Below are 19,064 nucleotides of genomic sequence, written 5' to 3' on the forward strand. Positions count from 1 at the left end.
CACACACACACACACACACACACACACACACACACACACACACACACCCCAACACCACCAACAACAAACAAACAAAAAAAGAAACATCTGTGGAATGTTTCTTGGTCTTGGGGGAAAAAAGTGGAGTCAGATGTATATAATTCTTCCAGAAGAAGACTGAACAAGTCTCTTCTCTGAATCTCAGTCTCCTCACCTGTTAAAAGCAGGTAAATGTTTCTGCTTTCCCTGTATACAGCATGGATGTCAGGATCTGATACACCAAACTAATTACTGGCCTCCTTTCCTACATTAGATCTGCCTGTCCTATTTTCTTTGAACACACTTTAATTGTGGAAAGAAAAAATATGCCATCAACTATAATCTGTTAGACCACATAGAGGCCAGCATGGTGACAATCAATAGGTATTAGGATTCTTTTGATTCAAATCATTTGTTTCTTTTTTAAAGTTAAATACAACGTAAGTGAGAGGCTTTTGGTTTCTTTGAGTCACTCAACAACTCCCTTTAAGGGAATAATCATTGATTCTCTTGTCTTTCCCCAACTTTGGATTTTTTTTCTCATGGCAGTTTCTGATGGAGTGTTTCTTCACATCAAGGGAAATCAAGATGGCTTAGCCTCTACTCTTCCCATCTCAAACAGGCCCACTCAGTCTTTCTAATTTGCAGAATTATAATTTAAATGGAAGGTATATAGACTCCAGGAATATGATTTTGATGAGTTTTAAAGCACGTTTTCAAAAGACAATGGCTAGATAACAAACCATATGGAGTAATAAGGAATAAAGGAACAGTTTACTGCAGGGGTGGGGACTGATTTACATCTTCAGATGTGCAGAGAAATGCTGATTTGTTTTGCACAAATGCAAGAAACTGATTAAGAGGCAGATTTGCATACAGCTCAGTGGGATGCCCTGAGCTGAGCTCAGGAAGAGACAAGCGGTTCAGCAGGGAATCTTGTACCTGTAATAGTCCTTCTTGCCAACACTGGGGCACACCCACTGTGCAGGGATTGGGGGACCCCCAACATGGGTTTTCATAATTAAAGCACTGACAGCCTTCACTACTGATACACAAACATCCACCGTCTCTACCATAAGGTACTGTAGAAATGAAACAGACTTTGCAGTCTGGCAAACCTGAGCTAGAATCTAGACTTTGCCATGTACTTGCTTTATAACCTTGGACAAATCAGTAATCATTTTAAAATCTCAGTTTTTTCATATGTAACTGGAAGGAGGGGGAAGGAGTGATCATACTCATGAATGTCTGTTAAAAGAGGATCAAGGCTAGGCGCAGTGGCTCACTACTGTAATCTCAGCACCTCGAGAGGCCAAGGCAGGCAGATTACCTGAGCTCAGGAGTTTGAGACCAGCCTGGGCAATCTGGTGAAACCCTGTCTCTACAAAAAATCCAAAAATTTAGGCAGGTGTGGTGACACACATGTGTACTCCCAGATACTTGTGGGGGCTGAGACCAAATAATTGCTTAAGCCCAGGAGATCAAGGCCTGCAGTGAGCCACTCCAGGGAGTGCAGTGGCATGAATATGGCTCGCTGCAGCCTCGACTTACTGGGCTCAAGCAATTATCCAGCCTCAGCCCCTACAAGTAGTTGGGACGACCGCTGGCTCCTCACTGCAGCCTCCCATCTCTTCAAAAACGGTGGGGGGAATCAAAACAGTGAATCTACAGCCCCTAGGCCATAATCATAATCATTATTTTTATAAAATACAGGCACAAGGTCTTCAGAGTCTAGAAAGCTCATTAAATCCTCCGCAGCTTAGAGACCAATGCTGAGAATATCCAACCTCTTTTTATCTCTATTTCTCCCCCTGTTCCAAGCCAGGTTCCAATGCCAAGAAAAACAGGGTGGTAGAATGGGAAGATTCTGCTGCCAATGGCACAGATGAGGAAACCAAACTGTAGCTACAGAGGCAGCCTGACAGAGCCACTTGTAGCCAGAAGCAGATTGCTGGAGGGGAGAGCAGCTTCCTGTTCTGTCTCTTTTCTTAGGGACAGATGTCGCTCCTGTCTGTTCTATCAGCAGGCAAACAGGGAAATATTAGAACAGAGACAATGCAAAGAAAGTGAGAAGCAGGTCTAGACAGCAGCCACTGAGCTCCGGTAATTGTGGGTGGGGGAGGGAAAAAAATCTAGCTGCTGCTATCAAATACAATGTGAAATAAAGAAAAATAATGTTTGTGGTTCAGTTACAAGAATGGATCAGATGACTGTCACCCTTTGGATAACTCTTCTTTATCCTTTAGGACTTGGATCCTGCCTTGGCTCTTTCAGGAAATCTTTTCACCTCCCCAGTGCCCAGGCTGGAGTGTCACAGTGCGCCATGTGTACCTCTCCTGTTCATGCTCATCTCACAATGCTATAACAGTGCATTTTCCTGTCTCTCCCTAAAATCCCAGGGATATTTTATTAGTCATCTCTGCCTCATCTGTACCTACCATAGGCCTGGCACTGAGTCAGTAATCAGTAAATGCTTGGTACACAGATCTATAGTGGGTAAGCGGGTGGGTTCAAGAGTGAATGGATGGCCATAAGGTGGGATGAATTACAGTTGGTCTGATGGGTTGATGAATGGATGGATGGTTTATTAGACGATTAATATTTGGATGACTGGCTGGGTGGATATTTGGATGGGAAAATGGTTCAATCCCATCAGAGACAGTCATAGTTTATAGTTACCTTGTCCTAAAGAGTAAGAGTTAAGTCTATATAAAAGGCTAGGTATTTTCATGGCCCCCTTCCACTGAACTTTCAAGGCAGATACCATGCATATGAATCTCCAGATCCTCTATGAAAATTTCCATCGTTCATCCTAGAAACTGTGCAAAGTACTGGAATGAGCACCAGACTTGGAAATTAACAAGACCTAAATTTGAATCCTTTCTCAGCTATTAATTTTTATAAAAAGTTATAAAACATCTCTACATTTGCATGACTCAAAGATGAAATCAGAGACTCACTTCACAGGGTTATTATGTGGCTAAAGTGAAACAATAAGTACAAAAGGCCATACTGTAAGGTTTGGTACAGAAGAGCTTCTCAACAAATGCATACTATTTATGTACATCATATTCAGATGATTACTAAAGTAAATCCCCTTCCTCTACTTGCTTTCAAACTTTAGAAATATTTTATTTTTCCCCAGATGGAAGCTTACTTCGAACCTCAATATAGCAATCAGATAAAGCTTTGCTGTCTCCAGTTAAAGCTGGGTCCTGCCTCATAAGTCCCCGCACCCACCCAGAGACCTTGATGGCACTCTAGGTTCTGAAAGGAATCTGCATTCCAGAGAATATAGTTAAAAATTTGTCTCAAAGTCTACTGTTTCTTTGTTATTTCTCTCTTCCTCATCTCCTCTTCCCCCTTCTCTCTCCTCCATCCTGTCCCAAGCTTCTTCTTCCTCTGTCTTTCTCCCTCTTCTCCCTCTCTCCCCTTCTCTTCCTCTCTTCCCCCTCTCCAGCCCTTCTCCCTCTCTTGCCCTCCCTCTTCCACTTCTCTGCCTCTGCCTCTTTTCCTTACCCTCTCCCCTCATTTCTCCCTTTCTCCCCCTCCCTCTCTGATTCTCTCCCTCACTCTTTCCTCCTCTTCCCCTCTACTCCATCCCCATCTCCCTCCCTATCCTGCTATTCCTCCCTACCCCTCTCCCTGCCCCTCTCTCTCTCTCCTCCTTTTCCCCCTTACTCAGGGCTTTGCATTTCTCTACAACACTGATGAGCAGATGACCCTGTCAGAAAATCAAAATGGTTTTCATCTGTCTATTTAGGAGTTTCTAGAAATACTTCTGACTGAGAGGCTCTTTGAATAATTTACTCATCTGACATCATTTAAATAATCTATTCACTCATTTTCATAATTGATGGCAATGAAAAACTAGCAAGGGTGCAGCTTTTGTCTTACATTTATACCACCTGTCAGCTGAATCATGCTCCCATCACCCTCAGAGAGATCCTTAAAATTGGGTATGCAATTGGGGTGGAGATGGATGTTCCCTATGACAGAATGTTTGACTCTGGCTCTACTGAAATACTGCTTGGGCTCAAGTCTTGCCTTTACCACTATATGACCTTGGACAAGACATTGAACCCATGTGGCTTTCAATAACATGAGAATTGAAATAATTATACTTGGAATTTGCATCAATGTGTCAGTGTTCTAAGCACCTGATATATTACCTTGCTTAATTACACTAACAACTTAGGAGGTAAGTACTATTATTGTCTCCCTTTTAGATATGAGAAAATGCAGAGAATATTGGGAGACTGAAACAAGATTATGTATTGAAAACACTCTGCAGGGTGTCTGACACATAGTGGGAGCTCAACTAATGGTAGCTGCTGCCCTCATGATCATCCCATCCATCAGCAACTTCACCATCAATCATCTTTATTGTTAGTATCCCTATCAATGTATGTTCCAGTAGAGATGTCTTTTCTATGAACTGCATCATTTTTTGTTTTAACTTCTTAAATCTAAGAAACTTTCAGCAGAATGTTGCTCTGCAGGAGAGCGCCTGTTCGATTGCTGTTCTTTTCTGGAGTTGGGTTGATATTACAACTGCAACAACAACAACAACAAAAGAACCAGTGCAAGACAGACAGACACACGCACACACACACGCACACACATACGCACACAGGCTTTGGGAGATGGCATCACTTATTTCAGTTGAATGTGTTAATTTGCTAGAGATCTACTATATTTTCCTCACTATGACCTAACATATTGTACTGTGTGAGTATTTAAAATAGTCACTATGCGTGACTCTAGGGAAGTCAGATGATTATTTTATTTTATTTATATTCACCTTTGCTAAATCCTGATGCACAGATGATAATTTTAAGTGTTTTGTAATGGCGCAATTTTCCCTCTCTATGGCTCACATCATTTGAGAAACTTAATGATCATTACATAAGGAAACAAATTAAATTCCACACAGACTCTGCTAAGGTTGAGGATATTACCAAACCCATTTTATAAAAAGGAACTTGCCTTTAAATATGGATTTGGGAGAAGAAAGAAAAGAAGTGAGGAAAGGAAGGAGAATGTCAGGGAAGGATGAGAGATGAACAATGCCATTTACAGGCATGGCAAAGCTCTTCCTTAAATACCTAATCTGAAAATACCTAATTAGAGACTTACATCTAAAAAATTTTTTTTTAAAATATCGACCTAATTCCCCTCTGTCATGCATATCCTGGAGAATCAGTACATTCAATGCCATGGGCTTTCAGTTTTGTTTCTGAAATTTCTCTCAGGTTCCGCAGCCACTATTCCTCCTCATACCTGTATTCCCTCTAACCCAACCCACTTAAATAGGCCCTTAGAAAATTTCCCAGATTCTTGACTGTCACCATTTTCCTTTTAAAGAAGCAGTGTAGTTTATGTTTAAGAGTGCATATGACTGGGTTCCAAATCCTGGCTTTGAAATTTACTAGCTCTGTGACTCTGAGCAAGTTACTGAATTTCTCTGAGCCTCATTCCCTATGTTTGCACAAGAGGGTAATAGTAGTATCTGTATTACAGTGCTGATATGAGGATTCGATATATGCTTAGTACCTAACAAATATTAAACAAATGTGAGTGATTATTATTTTTTATGTTGTTCTTTCGTCTCAAGCTCTTCAATAGTGCTCCAAAGATTACTGAATTAAGTGCCATAATCTATCATTCAAATCCCAGCACAGTCCTTTACCCCCATAAAATTTCCGTCAAAAGATTTGTACTAGTCTTCTATTGTTGTGTAGCAAATTACCTCCAACTTAGCCATTTGAAACAACACCTGCTTATAACCTCACAGTTCTGCAGTCAGAAGTCCTAGTGGGCTTAGCTGGGTTCTCTGCTCAGGGTGTCACAGGCCAAAATCATGGCACCACCCAGGCTGAGCTCATATCTGGAGGATCCGAGAAGAATCCACTTCCAAGCTCACTCAGGTTGTTGGTCAAGTTCAGCTCCTTGGGGTTATAGGTCAGCTACGGACCAATCTCAGTGCCAGGAGACCCCTGCATTCCTTATCATGAAGGCCCCTCCATCATCAAATGTAGAAGTCAGACTAAGTCTTCTCATGCTCCAAATCTCTTCCTGCAACTATTAGGCTTGTGCAAAAGTAATTGCAGTTTTTGCTATTTTTTTAAAATGGCAAAGCTCACAATTATTTTGCACCAGCCTAATAGTTGCACAAAACATTCTACTTTATGATTTTTCTTTTTTTTTTTTGAGACGGAGTTTCACTCTTGTTACCCAGGCTGGAGTGCAATGGCGCGATCTCGGCTCACCGCAACCTCCGTCTCCTGGGTTCAGGCAATTCTCCTGCCTCAGCCTCCTGAGTAGCTGGGATTACAGGCATGCGCCACCATGCCCAGCTGATTTTTTGTATTTTTAGTAGAGACAGGGTTTCACCATGTTGACCAGGATGGTCTCGATTTCTTGACCTCGTGATCCACCCGCCTCGGCCTCCCAAAGTGCTGGGATTACAGGCGTGAGCCACCGCGCCTGGCCCCAACATTCTACTTTTAAAGGTCTCAGGTGACTGGGTGAGGCCCGCCCCAATAATCTCCCTTTTGAGTAACTCAAAGTCAAGTGAGAAGTCCCTTCTGCCACTGGCCTAATAGAACCACAGGAGTTACAGCTCATCATATCACATACTCCCAGGGGAGAGGCTTAGAAGAGGTCAAGTGTCATTGGAGATCATCCTTAGAAATCTGCATACCACACAGCTATGTTTCAATCATATTGAACTCTTCTCCAGATGGGCCTTGGGCACTCTGGAGTTTCAGTTTTCCCATTGCATGGAATGGCTTTCCCACACATATTCAGAAATCCAGATCTTGCTTATTCTCTGAGACCTTGTTCAAATGAGAAGTCCTCCATGTAAATGCCCTTGATTCTTCTGCCTACCTATAACATATCTCTTCTTTAAATACGCTGGAGTTGTCAGAACATCTGTATGGCATCTCGCATGCTCTCCTGCAGTTATGAGCATCTCTTAGTGCCTCGTGAGACTCTGAAAATCAAATGTCTTATCTGCATTGCAACTCTCAGATATGACTTGCACATAGTGACTGCTCAGGAAATGTTCTTCGTGTGTGAATAAATATGGATTATAGAATATACTAAGTTTCATTATCTCTATTGATAGAACAAAATTTTAACAAAAAATCATTTAATAACAATATTTATTGAGAAAAAAAAGCTAGGTAACAGGCACTGAACTACATCTACAAATCAAATTTTATTTTGCCTTGTTATTCTTTAATTTACCAGAAATTGTTCAAGATGCAAGAAGACTCCAATTTCCTCCTTTCTTTTTCCCTCTATAGTTTCTCCTAAGCATTGCTACTGAGCAGTATATTTAAAGGAAGAAAGAGGCACGAAGGCTAAGAAGCAAGAATCTCGATAACAGGATGACCTAGATAAAATCATTTCAGGGTTACACAGAATAAGTCTATGCCCTAAAGCAGTAGCTTTACATCTTTAATGGGCATGAGAATCACTAGGGAGGCTTACAAAACAAGCAGATTCAGAATCAGAAATGCTGATTCCATAGATTTGAGGCAGGGCTAAGGCCTTTACATCTTTTCCAAGGTGATCCTAATCTAGGCCGCTCAAGGAATCATACTTGTAAAATGACCATACTAAAAGATGCTCCTCATTTGGGGAAGTTAATGGGGAAAAAAAGTCTTTCCATTCATTCTACAAATACTTATTGATCCTCTGCTACAGAATACCAGAGATACAATGGTAACGGAGAAACTGAAAACACACAATAGGCTTTCAATTCTAGCCATGGTCAGAATTCACGGCTTTACCAAGGGGCTGCTGTTGTCTTTCTAAGCAAAGTGAGTCATAATATGTTTCTGCCTGCCAGTAGAATGTGTCAAAATGCACCTCAATTTTAGCAATCCACATAATCGTTCTATCAATTGTTATTTATTGGTGTCCTCACAATTTTTCTCCATTATTTCTTTTACATAATTTTCACTGGAATGTGTGCCCAGAAGTCAAGAACAATGTTTGCACAAATACTTCTATCCTTTGACTGAACTTTTCTGAAGATCACTGATATCTCATATATACACACACACACATTCACAGAGGCAAACTCACACTAACAACCTGCCTGTTTTCTTGAGATCTTGACATTCACTGGGCCTTTATAGGCTACATGGTAGTGGTGATGCGAAAGAGATGGCAAGGAGGGGACGTTAAAATACAATACATTTAGAAAAGGGGGAGATATGGCATTCTGTAATTATAAACCACATCATGTAATAATTACACTCCATGGATCCCATGCCTCACTAGACCTGATAGCACGTTGATATAACACAGTCAGAACCATAGACTCAAAAAAGCAATCACAGTTTTTTAAAGATCTCCTTTATCATATCTGTACTAGGAATCCTGTAACTGGAATCTACTTTATTTCACACAAGACACAACATACAGAGTGTATCCCCTTCCTTAATGAGACAAATTGGAAGATGAAACTACTGCAGACTAAAAAATAGAAGGTGCCAGGTGTGGTGCCTCATGCCTGTAATCCCAGCACTTTGGGAGGTCGAGAGCGGAGGACTGTTTGAGGTTGGCAGGTTGAGATCAGCCTGGGCAGCATAGCGAGACCCTGTCTCTGCAAAACAAATTAAAAATTAGCCAGGCGTGGTGGTGTGCATTTGTGTCCCCAGCTATTTGGGAGGCTGAAGCAGTAAGACCCCTTAAACCCAGGAATTTGAGGCTGCTGTGAGGTATGACGTGGCTCTACTCCAGCCTGACAACAGAATGAGACCCTGTCTCTAAAAATATTAAAAATTGCAAGGCCTGAGAGATGCGATAAATGCCTATACCCTGAGTTCTAATTAGCTGGGTTCAAGCTCAATCTACTGTATCCAGTGAGAGGAAAGGAAGCAGACACCTTTCTAAGGGTAGGAAAAGGAACTCCCTAAACTTCTCCTCTAGAATACTTTCTCCTCTCTTCCACTTGTTCCACATGATGTAGGTCAGGCAGACCTACATTTACATTCTTCTTCCATCACACACCAGGTGGGGGATCTTAAGCTGGACACTAGCTTCTCTGAACCTGAATTTTTATCTCTGAAGCAGGAAGAAGAATATCTACTTCGGAAGAGTTGTTAAAATAATATCTACTTAGATGACTAAATGAGATCATAAATGTAAAATTCTCAGCATAGTTTTTGGTACAGAGTAGCTCTTAATAAAGGGTGGCTGAAGTTGTCAATACCAACAGATCATAGAGTGGGGTTCATTTGTGCACTAGACCCAAACTATGGTGAAGCTGAAAAAGTGCAGATGAAAGGAATAGATCTTCCCCTGTTGGGGCTTCTAGTCTAAGCAAAGATGAATAGGCAAGCAAACAATGCCGAAGCAAGCTGTTAATAGTCTTATGAATTAGCGTACAGGTCTTCAGAAATGAAGTAGAAAAGGTCACACCCACTTTGAGCTACCCAGATATAGAATCAATGGAAAGGGGTCCTTGGCAAAGAGGAAAAATGTTTGAAGGGACAGGAACATCAGGAGCAGATGACAGCTGAATACTAGGGCTTGGGGGACACTCTGGGGATAAAAAGAAAGCTTTCTGTATTGGGGTACAGGCAAATAAGCATATTTGTGGGAGGAAGATGATGAGTTTGGCTTTGGACAAGATGATATTGGGTGTCTGTGGGTCAGCTACATGGGGTGCTGTAGCAAGCCTGGAGGCCATGAGACAGATCTGGGCTAGAGGGAGAGATCTGGTTGATTTCTGTGCAGAACACACCTGAAACCAAATGTAAACAGAGTGGTGAAAACAAAGAGAAAAACGGACCCATCACAGCGGGGAGAACGGGACAATTCTTTCAGGAAGACACAAGGAAGGGTCTCCCTTATGTCTTTTGGAACACTGCTATCATCTTTAATTAGATTTTCTCTGGGGAATAAAAAGCTTGTTTAACTTTAATATTTATGTGTTTTGTCCTATTTATATTTGAAGTCAAAACTTCAAAAATCTTTATTTATATCTCACTTTCTCAATATATACCCCTTTTAAAGTTAATCTGGGATACACTAATTAGCTCAATCTAGCTTTTCCACAGTGTACAAAAATATCAAAGTGTCATGTGCACTAAAAATATATATAATATTTATTTGTTAACATAAACAATTTTTTAAAAGCTAGCCAGTATGTGTATATAGGTATATGCATAAACATACATATATTTTCATTTTAAAGCTATTGTAAGGCCAGGCACAGTGGCTCATGCCTGTAATTGCAACACTTTGGGAGGCTGAAGTGGGAGGATCACCTGAGGTCTGGAGTTTGAGACCAGCTGGGCCAACATGGTGAAACCTCATCTCTTCTAAAAACACAAAAATTCACTAGGAGTGGTTGCACATGCCTGTAAATCCAGCTACTTGGGAGGCTGAGACAGGAGAAATGCTTGAACCCAGGAGACAGGGGTTGCAGTGAGCCGAGACTGTGCCACTGCACTCCAGCCTGGGTGCTAGACAAAGGCTGTCTCAAAGTAAATAAGTAAATAAAAATAAAGCTATTGTAAACCTAAAATGGTAAACAGAATTATCCTCAAATCATTTTTTTTTAGGTAGAATAATTTGGGAAGTAGAAAACTTCCTTTTTAAAGTTTCCTTTCTTTCTTGTTAAAGAATAAGTGTTCTAATAACTTTGTTAAGCCCTATTCTATGTAGCTGTTAAACATACCATGCTTACAAGCATGTAGTATGTTCTAAGTCCTTGTACACTAACCAAGATACCTGTACTGGACTTGCTCACAGGCATGTCTCAGCTCTCTATTGCTTTTACCTGTTTCGAAAAGTTTTCAGTTGTTAGCCAATCGGGTTTTAGTTTAGATTGTGAGGTATGACTCCAGCCAACGGAATCAGACACAGCAGTAAGGATGACTCCAAATGAGTAAGGAATAAATGTGTCTGTTTTCCTTTGTTCATTGTACTCTCATGGCAAGATGGCTAGTGAGAGTACCCTTCCTACATTCCAGGAAGTAAAAATTATGTTGCTGAAAGATCCTTTGTCTCAGTGCTAATTTTTCTTTGTGGCACTGAGCATCTATTTCCAGCAATGAGTACTTCAGCCTAGAGAAATCCAATTTATTACTCAAGGCCCAACATCAATGCCTCTAGCTTCACAAAGAATTTGTCTAAGTAACTGGGCCAAGTTCACCCTTCTTTTCCCTATGTCCTGGGGATGGTCCTACAGCTGGTAGCACTTACATCCAGTTTGTCCCAGGGTTGGCTTAATTCTCTATTATGAGCTACTTGAGAAGAGAGATGGTTTCCTATGCATCCTTGCAGCGCCCCTGGTACCACAGAGCTGGCACACACAGGGCATTTGTTGTACTGGCCTAGACTGCTAACTGGCAGGATGACCCCTTAAGCCCAGGAATTTGAGGCTGTAGGGTCTTCCGAGGCTGGGGCTGAAGCTGAGGCATCCAGGGTTTTGTTTCTGAGCATCTCTGCGAAGCCTTGGACTCATTCAACTCTAAGGCAGACCAAAATCACTGAAGAAAAAGGGTGAGAGAAAAGGGATGAAAGTCCCAATTTGCAAGAGAAAGCCTGAGTTCTGTATCTGCAGGATACAGGCAGACCTGGTACTCAGTGTCTGTATAATCCACACCAGCCACATACAAAGGCCCAGCAAAAAGCAAGAGTCCCTCTAAGGGCTTGTCATGTTTTCCCAGACACCCTCATTACATGCCGCTGCTTCTAGTGACGCCACTGGGTGACCTCGGAGATGAAAAGAAATCTCTTCTGAGTCCCAGAATAACAGCTCCCTCCTCTGCAGTCCTTCCCCTCTGCTGACCTGCTGTACCAGCATGTAGTGCTGGGGGGCAGCTTTAAGGATAACATGACTGGTATTTACCCGCTCCACTGGCTTTCTCTTTCTTTGAGACAGAAGCACAAGGAGTTATTTCCGAAGCTCTAGATCCCCTGAGTGCCAAGAGAATAGAATAACTACAGGCAGCATTTGTGCATTCGAAGCTCAACTCAGCAGCAATTCCCCAAGCTGCCTTTTATGGGAAATTGCTGTGTTTCAACAGGAATTTGAAGAAGGGCCCACAAAATATTAAAAGGCATTTTCTGTATCTGGAAATGGAGTGTATCAAGGGCAGCTGTCACCTGCACTGCAGTGGCCTCCTTGAGTACCGGCTCCCTTACAGATGAGTCAGATTCTAAGGTAGTACAGAAAATTCACAGGTGTGTGCCAAGCCTGCCCCAGGACTGGGTAAAACCAACCAAAGGGAATGATTTGTGTGAATCCAAAAGTGAACTGCAGATTGTGTAACATCAAAAGTTTGAAAACCCCAAAACCCAATCACATAAGGCAGAACGGCTTCAATTCTCTACCTCCTATGGATAATTACAAAAAACACGAATTGCATTTTGATTTTACATGTGTAAGAGAAAAGAAAAATCAGGATTTGAAAGATAGGTAAAAGAAAGTAAGGATACAAGAAAACATTATAAGCACACACACAAAAAAGCATATTCAAAGTCCCAAGTACATGAATGAACTCAGTATATACATTCATGGAGTTGCAAACCACTTGCATGGTGGCCTACAGCATGTATCAGAGGGAAGAAAGGAGGTTAAAACCAAGGACAATTAACTAGATGCTAACACTTTCCTTAAGCAGCACACAAGTCCATAGAATTCCAGTCTACTTCATCTCTTCCATATACATACTAGCATCTAAATTTCTTGAGTACAGAAACTATTTTTTCTCTTATTTATGATGGACTCCAAGCATCAAGAATAGTGCCTGGTACACAGTAGGCACTTAATAACTATTTGTTGAATGAAAAAATGAATACACGAAGTACGAACTCAGGGCTTCTGTGGATCAACTGAAGGTTCAATAGAAGAGGTGGTCAATAAGCAATAGATATTGTTATTATAACTAGTATTCATGTCTGTGGTTAAATATGAACGCACAGTGAAAATTTTTACTTAATTGTGCTGGGTATCGCAATTTGAAGGATTTAGTTAGTTAGTTTGTTTTTTTAATTAAGCACGACATAAAATGAAATAAATAGATCTTGTGTCATAATCTGATGCTTTTTGACAAATGTTCAAGATAGGAAATAATTGCCATCACTCCAGAAAACTCCCTGTGTCCGTATCCTGTCAACTGCACTTGCCCACAGAAGCAATTCTTCTTCTGATCTCTAACTCCATAGGTAAGATTTGCCTCTTTTTGAACTTTATGTAAATGGAATCACACAATATAATCTTCGGTGTCTTCACACAATATAATCTTTCGTGTCTTTCTTTAGTTCCATATAAGGTTTTTTAATTCATCCATGTTGTTGTTACTAGGTAATTCTAGGTAATTCTATTTTATTAATACACCGTATTTTATTAATACACCGTAATTAGTTTATCCATTTCCTTGTTGATGGATGTTTGAATTATTTCTGATGTTTTGCTATAATGAATAAAGTTGTGATGAACATTCTTGTACAAGTATTACTTTTGGATATATGTTTATATTTCTTTGGGATAAACAGGAGTAAAATTTTTAGATGATAAGATTTGTATATGTTTAAGTTTATTAAAAAAACACTTTTTGGTCAGACACGTGACTCATACCTGTGATCCCAGCAATTTGGTAGGCCAAGGAGGGTGGATCACTTGAGGTCAGGAGTCTGAGACCAGCCTGGCCAACATGGTGAAACTCCATTTCTACCAAAAATATAAAAAATTAGCCAGTGTGGTGGCACATGCCTGTAATCCCAGCTACTCGAGGGGTGACGTGGAGTCTCGCTCTGTCATCCAGGCTGGAATGCAGTAGCTCAATCTTGGCTCATTGCAACTTCTGCCTCCTGGGTTCAAGTGATTCTTGTGCCTCAGCCTCTCAAGTAGCTGGGACTACAAGCACACATCACCATTCCTGGCTAATTTTTATATTTGTAGTACAGATGGGGTTTCACCATATTGGTCAGGCTGGTCTCAAACTCCTGAACTCAGGTGATCCACCTGTCTTGGCCTCCCAAAGTGCTGACATTATAAGTGGAAGCCACTCTGCCCAATCATCTTTTTTATTTTCTAACAACGTCTTTATATGAGCACAAGTTTTTAATTTTGATGAACTATAGTTTATTTATTGTATGCTTAACGGTTTTTCATATTTGGTTTAAGAAATCCGAGGCTCACAGATCACAAAAATATTCTCCTATATTTTCATGTAGAAAGTTTATAGTTTTACCTTTTACATTTAAGCCCATAGTCTATTTCAAGTAATTATTTATGCATAATGTGAGCAATGGGTTAGGGCTTAATTTTTTTCCATGTAGATTCCCAGTTGATCCATTACCATTTATTAAAAAGACTTTCCTTTTTCCTGTTGTCATAATCATTCATCAAAAATCATTTGAATGTGCTTTTGTGGATATATTTTCATTATTTCATCATTAATAAGATATGAGCTTATTTAATATATATTATACATAGTAAAATAACTTAGAATAAAATAGAAAAACTTTAAAACTAGCAAATAAAGAATTTCATCAGATGCATATATTTATATAATATATGCATAATATATGAAGTCAGAGCTTCAGTGGATCAACTGATCGATATAAGAGGTTTTATATATATATATATATATATATGAGGCATAATACATATGAATAGATATGTAATATATATTATAGGGTTTTCATAGATACCCTTTGTCAGATTGAGGAATTTACCATCTTTATCATAACTGGATATTGAATTTTGTCAAATGCTTTTTCTGCATCTATTTAAAAGACCATATAATTTCCCCCTTTACTCTGTTAATATGATAAATTATATTGATTTGTTTTAAAAGTTAAACTAATATTGCATTCCTAAGATAACCCCCACTTATTCATGATGTATTATCCTTTTTAAAATATATTATTAGATTATGATTAGTAGCATATTAAAAAACTTTGTATAGAGTGGTGTTATTTCTTTTAAATATTTGACATAGTATAGACTGAAGCCATCTGGTCCAGGAGTTTCTCTTTTGTTTTTTTAAAATAGGAAAGTTTTTAGGTATATTTTCAGCTTTTCAGCAAATATGAGCTACTCAGATTGTTAATTCCTTTATGTCAGTTGTAGAAAATTGTGTTTCTTCAGAACTTGCCCATTTTATCCATGTTGTCAAATCTGTTGTCATACATTTTTCATAATATTCTTTTCATCTTTTTCATGCCTTTAGGATCTGTAAAGTCTGTAAGTGATAGTCCCTCTTGCATTTCTAATATTGGTTTATTTGTGTTTTCTCTCTTGTGTGGGATCATTATTGGTAGGGATTATGAATTTTATTAGTCATTTCAAAGAACTAGTTGGCTTTGTTGATTTTTTCTACAGTTTGTATTCTACCTTGTTGATTTTTAGTCCTGTATTTATTATTTTTTCTTCCTATTTCATTTGTTTACTTTGCTCTTTTTTTAACTTTAAATTTATAAGATTAAATCATTGACCCTGAATTCACACTTTCCTTTTTTTATTATAAGCATTTAAAACTATGAATCTCTGTTAGTACACCTTTAATCTTATTCTTCAAATTTTGATATTTTGTGTTTTCATTATTATTCTGGCCAAAGTATTTTCTAATGTCTTTCTGATTTCTTCTTTGACCTATAGGTTGTCTAGAAGTGTGTTGCCATTTCCAAACATTTGGGGATTTTCTAGGTATATGTTTGGTACTAATTTTTATTTTAATGCTGTTATGATCAAATAATGTATCTTGCATTATTTCAATTCTTCTAAATACATTGAGACTTTCGTTTTATGCTCCAGAATGCAGTCTTCTTTGGTGGATTTCCCATGTGCACTTGAAAGGCTGTGTATTTTGTAGCTGTTGGGTGTAGCATGCAAAACTTTCCTAAGCTTCCTCATTACTGTTCTTTTCTAGGAATCTGTCACTGTCTTCCCAAAGTCAGTGCTTTTGTTTGTATAGTATTTCCTCTGATTTCAGTCAATTACATTATGAGTCCCACACCACATCCTGTATCTTCCTTCCCTTTAAGGTCACTCGGGCTTCCATTTGATGTACTAAGTGAAGATAAATTTTAAGATGCTGGAGTAGTTCAAAGGTCATGCATTGCTTGTCAAATAACAAACCAATAAAAAAGAATACCAAAAAAATGAGATAACAATATATAAACATAGGCTTCCTTTTGGATCTTTTTTATTCCAGTCTGTATATGAAATTATAGTGACTTAACCATTGAATTATGAAGGAATAAAGAGGGGCAACTGGGACAGATATTGTCATTGCATGTATGAGATCATCTGTAAATTCCCTGCAACGTCTCTCCTCTCTGACTCAGGTCGTGATATGTATGGTACATAACATGATTTTTTTCTTTGTATGCTGATTTTTTTTTTGTATTTTTCAATAGTTAATATACATGTACTTGAAAATATGCTTTACAAGAAACATGACCTCCCTCTCTAAAGCTTGATTTACAGAAGTGATACATTTAAGTTTTCAAAATTCATTTATTTAAAGTAGAAGACTGAGTACATGAGAATATAGAGGGTTAGTTCATATGGCAATTATCACAGTACACAACTAGGAAGTTTAAGTAAACTTCTGTGATCATTGCTATCTAGTCAACACTTACTAGTGTAATGCTGCAACCCAAACTTCAGTGTCTTTAAATTATCCTAAATTCAAATCCTTCCTACTGGGAAGGATTTGAATTGCACCTTACAGATGTAGTCTGCCTTGTTGCAAGAAAGACGTGCTCTTGACTGTGAGATGGGATCTAGAGCAGCTCAACAGAAAACGCTTGGGAGAAAGAAGCACTATGAGCCCCTTTCTTGTTCATGCTTTCATCCCTCCCCTGCATTCAGCTCACAGAAGGATGCTCACCTTTTCCCATTCCCGGTCTTTGTTCAGCACAATCACCACCAGCCTAGGGTGCACCTGGTAGCCTTCCTCAGTGAAGGATAAGTCCTTGCCATCCCATGTCACATTGACCATAAACCTAGAAAGAGGGAGAGAGAAAGACAAATTTTTAGGAAAGAATTCAAGCAATTAAACAAATGAGTGGATGCCACCATTAATGGAATACTGAAAAATTACAAACTTACAATGCTATATTCATCACAAGAAGCCTCTCTGTAGAAGTATAAATATCCATGCAACGATTGCAGGTTGACCAGGCTTTAGTAACTGACTGTAATTAACACATGGAATGTAAGCTTTACATCCTGCCAGATCCATAGACCTATGTTCAAATGATCTTCTTATAGGAAGATCTGAAAGCACATTCTATTATGCTCTAACAAGCTTCCCTGAAGGAAGCTGCTTGCCTGTAAACCACATGACATCCAATGTTGAAGAAATGACATTCCATCTATTCATTATTTATTCAACTAATATATATTAAGCATTTACTACGTGCCAGGACTCAGCTAATTGGTTTAGGGTAAATAAGAAAATGGACATGATTGCTGTCCTCATGAAGTTTAGAGTCTAAGGGGAAGGATAGACATTAATTGATTAATCACATATTTATGACAAATGCTACAAGGGAGAGTATGCTATAAGAAAGTGAAACCGGGGTAAGGCAATGCTGAGGAAGTGCAGCTTGACCTGAAGAATGAGTTGGCATTAACTAGATAAGAAAAGACACAAACAGGCAAAAGAGACAACAGGTACAAAGACCCTGTGATGTGCGTACAAGGAACTGAACGCAGACCACTGAGGCTGATGCAGATAAAGACAGGAAAATGTAAGATCAGGTGAGGCTGAGAAGATGAATAGGAGCAGATAGTGCAGGATTCTAGAGACCATGTTAAATGTTGTCTGTCTTAAAACCATGGAAAGACATAGAAGTGAAGGTGTCATCAGGAGGTAACAGATTATGCCACTTGAAGGTTGTGTAGAGAACAGATTAAAGGGGAACCAGAGTGGGTACAGGGGGACTACTTACAGTATTCTTATAATCCAGGTCAAAGATAATGGTGATTTTGACTCCAGTTTTGGCCAAAGAAGAGGATAAGAAGGAGGAGAAAAAGGAGCAGCAAACAAGACTGAGTGGAGAGATATTTAGTAGGTATTTAGTGAAAGATTAGATGAAGTTAAGGGAGAAAGAGGCATCAAGGATGACTCCTGGAATCTACCTTATGTAACATGTATAAACTTAACTTTTGCTCTAGGTGTTTTCATTTCAGGTAACATCTGTCTGCCTTACAACATTTATACCCACATCACTTCTCAAAGCCACCTTGGCCTATAGTCAGGCTGAACTCAGGCGGCCAAGGCAGACTTCATCTCCCAGATTTTGGGCGAGAGGTTCCCCAAGGGATCCACTCTCCACACAGCTTGAGAAAAATGTGATGTCATTAAAGACATCTGAGATAACATGTGGTGGCCACTTAGCAGACACAAGATAAATACAATATAGTGAATTGAAGCATTCACAGTGACTTCCCCAGAAAGATACCATGGCTCTTGCTTCATATTCCATTAACATCCAGAACAGGTAAAAGGTAAAAAAAATTTAAAAAAAAAAGAAGACAAGTAGTTTACAAGAAATTTAAAAAAGAGAGACTGGCCTAATAGGTCACATGTATACCTCTGGACCAACAAAGTGCAGAAGAGACTGATGGTGGTGTTGTCTGAGGGAGAATCTGGTTTCCCAAGGACAGGGTGAAGAAATTGGGGAAAAAGCAAAGAACAAATATTGTGTATTTATTCAATAGACTACTTGGGTCATTAAAAATCATGTTTTTGAAGATAAATAATGATAAACAGGAAATGCTCACTATTTAATGTTAAGCAGAAAAGAGGATTTTAAAAAGGCTTGTCTATGTCTAAAAAGTATCTTTAGTATATCTTGGTATTCTTCAAATTCTCTGCAATCAAATACTTAAACAGAAAACTGAAACACTGCTATTCTAGAAGGAACAAAGGTTAATCACTATTCTATTCGGTTCATTCTATTTGGGGTATCTCTCATCAATTCCTAGAAAGAAGGGTATTTTCTTTTTTCTTTCTTTTTTTTTTTTTTTTTTTTTTTTTTTTTTTTTT

General features: G+C 39.1%; 1 protein-coding gene across 2 annotated transcripts in view; it reads right to left on the minus strand.

The window, feature by feature from the left end:
- GRIN2A (glutamate ionotropic receptor NMDA type subunit 2A) overlaps window positions 1–19,064 on the minus strand; it is a 441,129-nt gene that overhangs the window by 122,738 nt on the left and 299,327 nt on the right. For both annotated transcript variants that reach the window (XM_032258086.1, XM_032258087.1), the window contains one exon: window positions 16,899–17,013. In XM_032258086.1, the coding sequence (XP_032113977.1) occupies window positions 16,899–17,013 (115 nt within the window). The remainder of the gene's footprint in view (window positions 1–16,898; window positions 17,014–19,064) is intronic.

Source organism: Sapajus apella, unplaced genomic scaffold, assembly GCF_009761245.1.
Source record: "Sapajus apella isolate SASKATOON/1434 unplaced genomic scaffold, GSC_monkey_1.0 scaffold99, whole genome shotgun sequence".
NCBI lineage: Eukaryota > Metazoa > Chordata > Mammalia > Primates > Cebidae > Sapajus > Sapajus apella.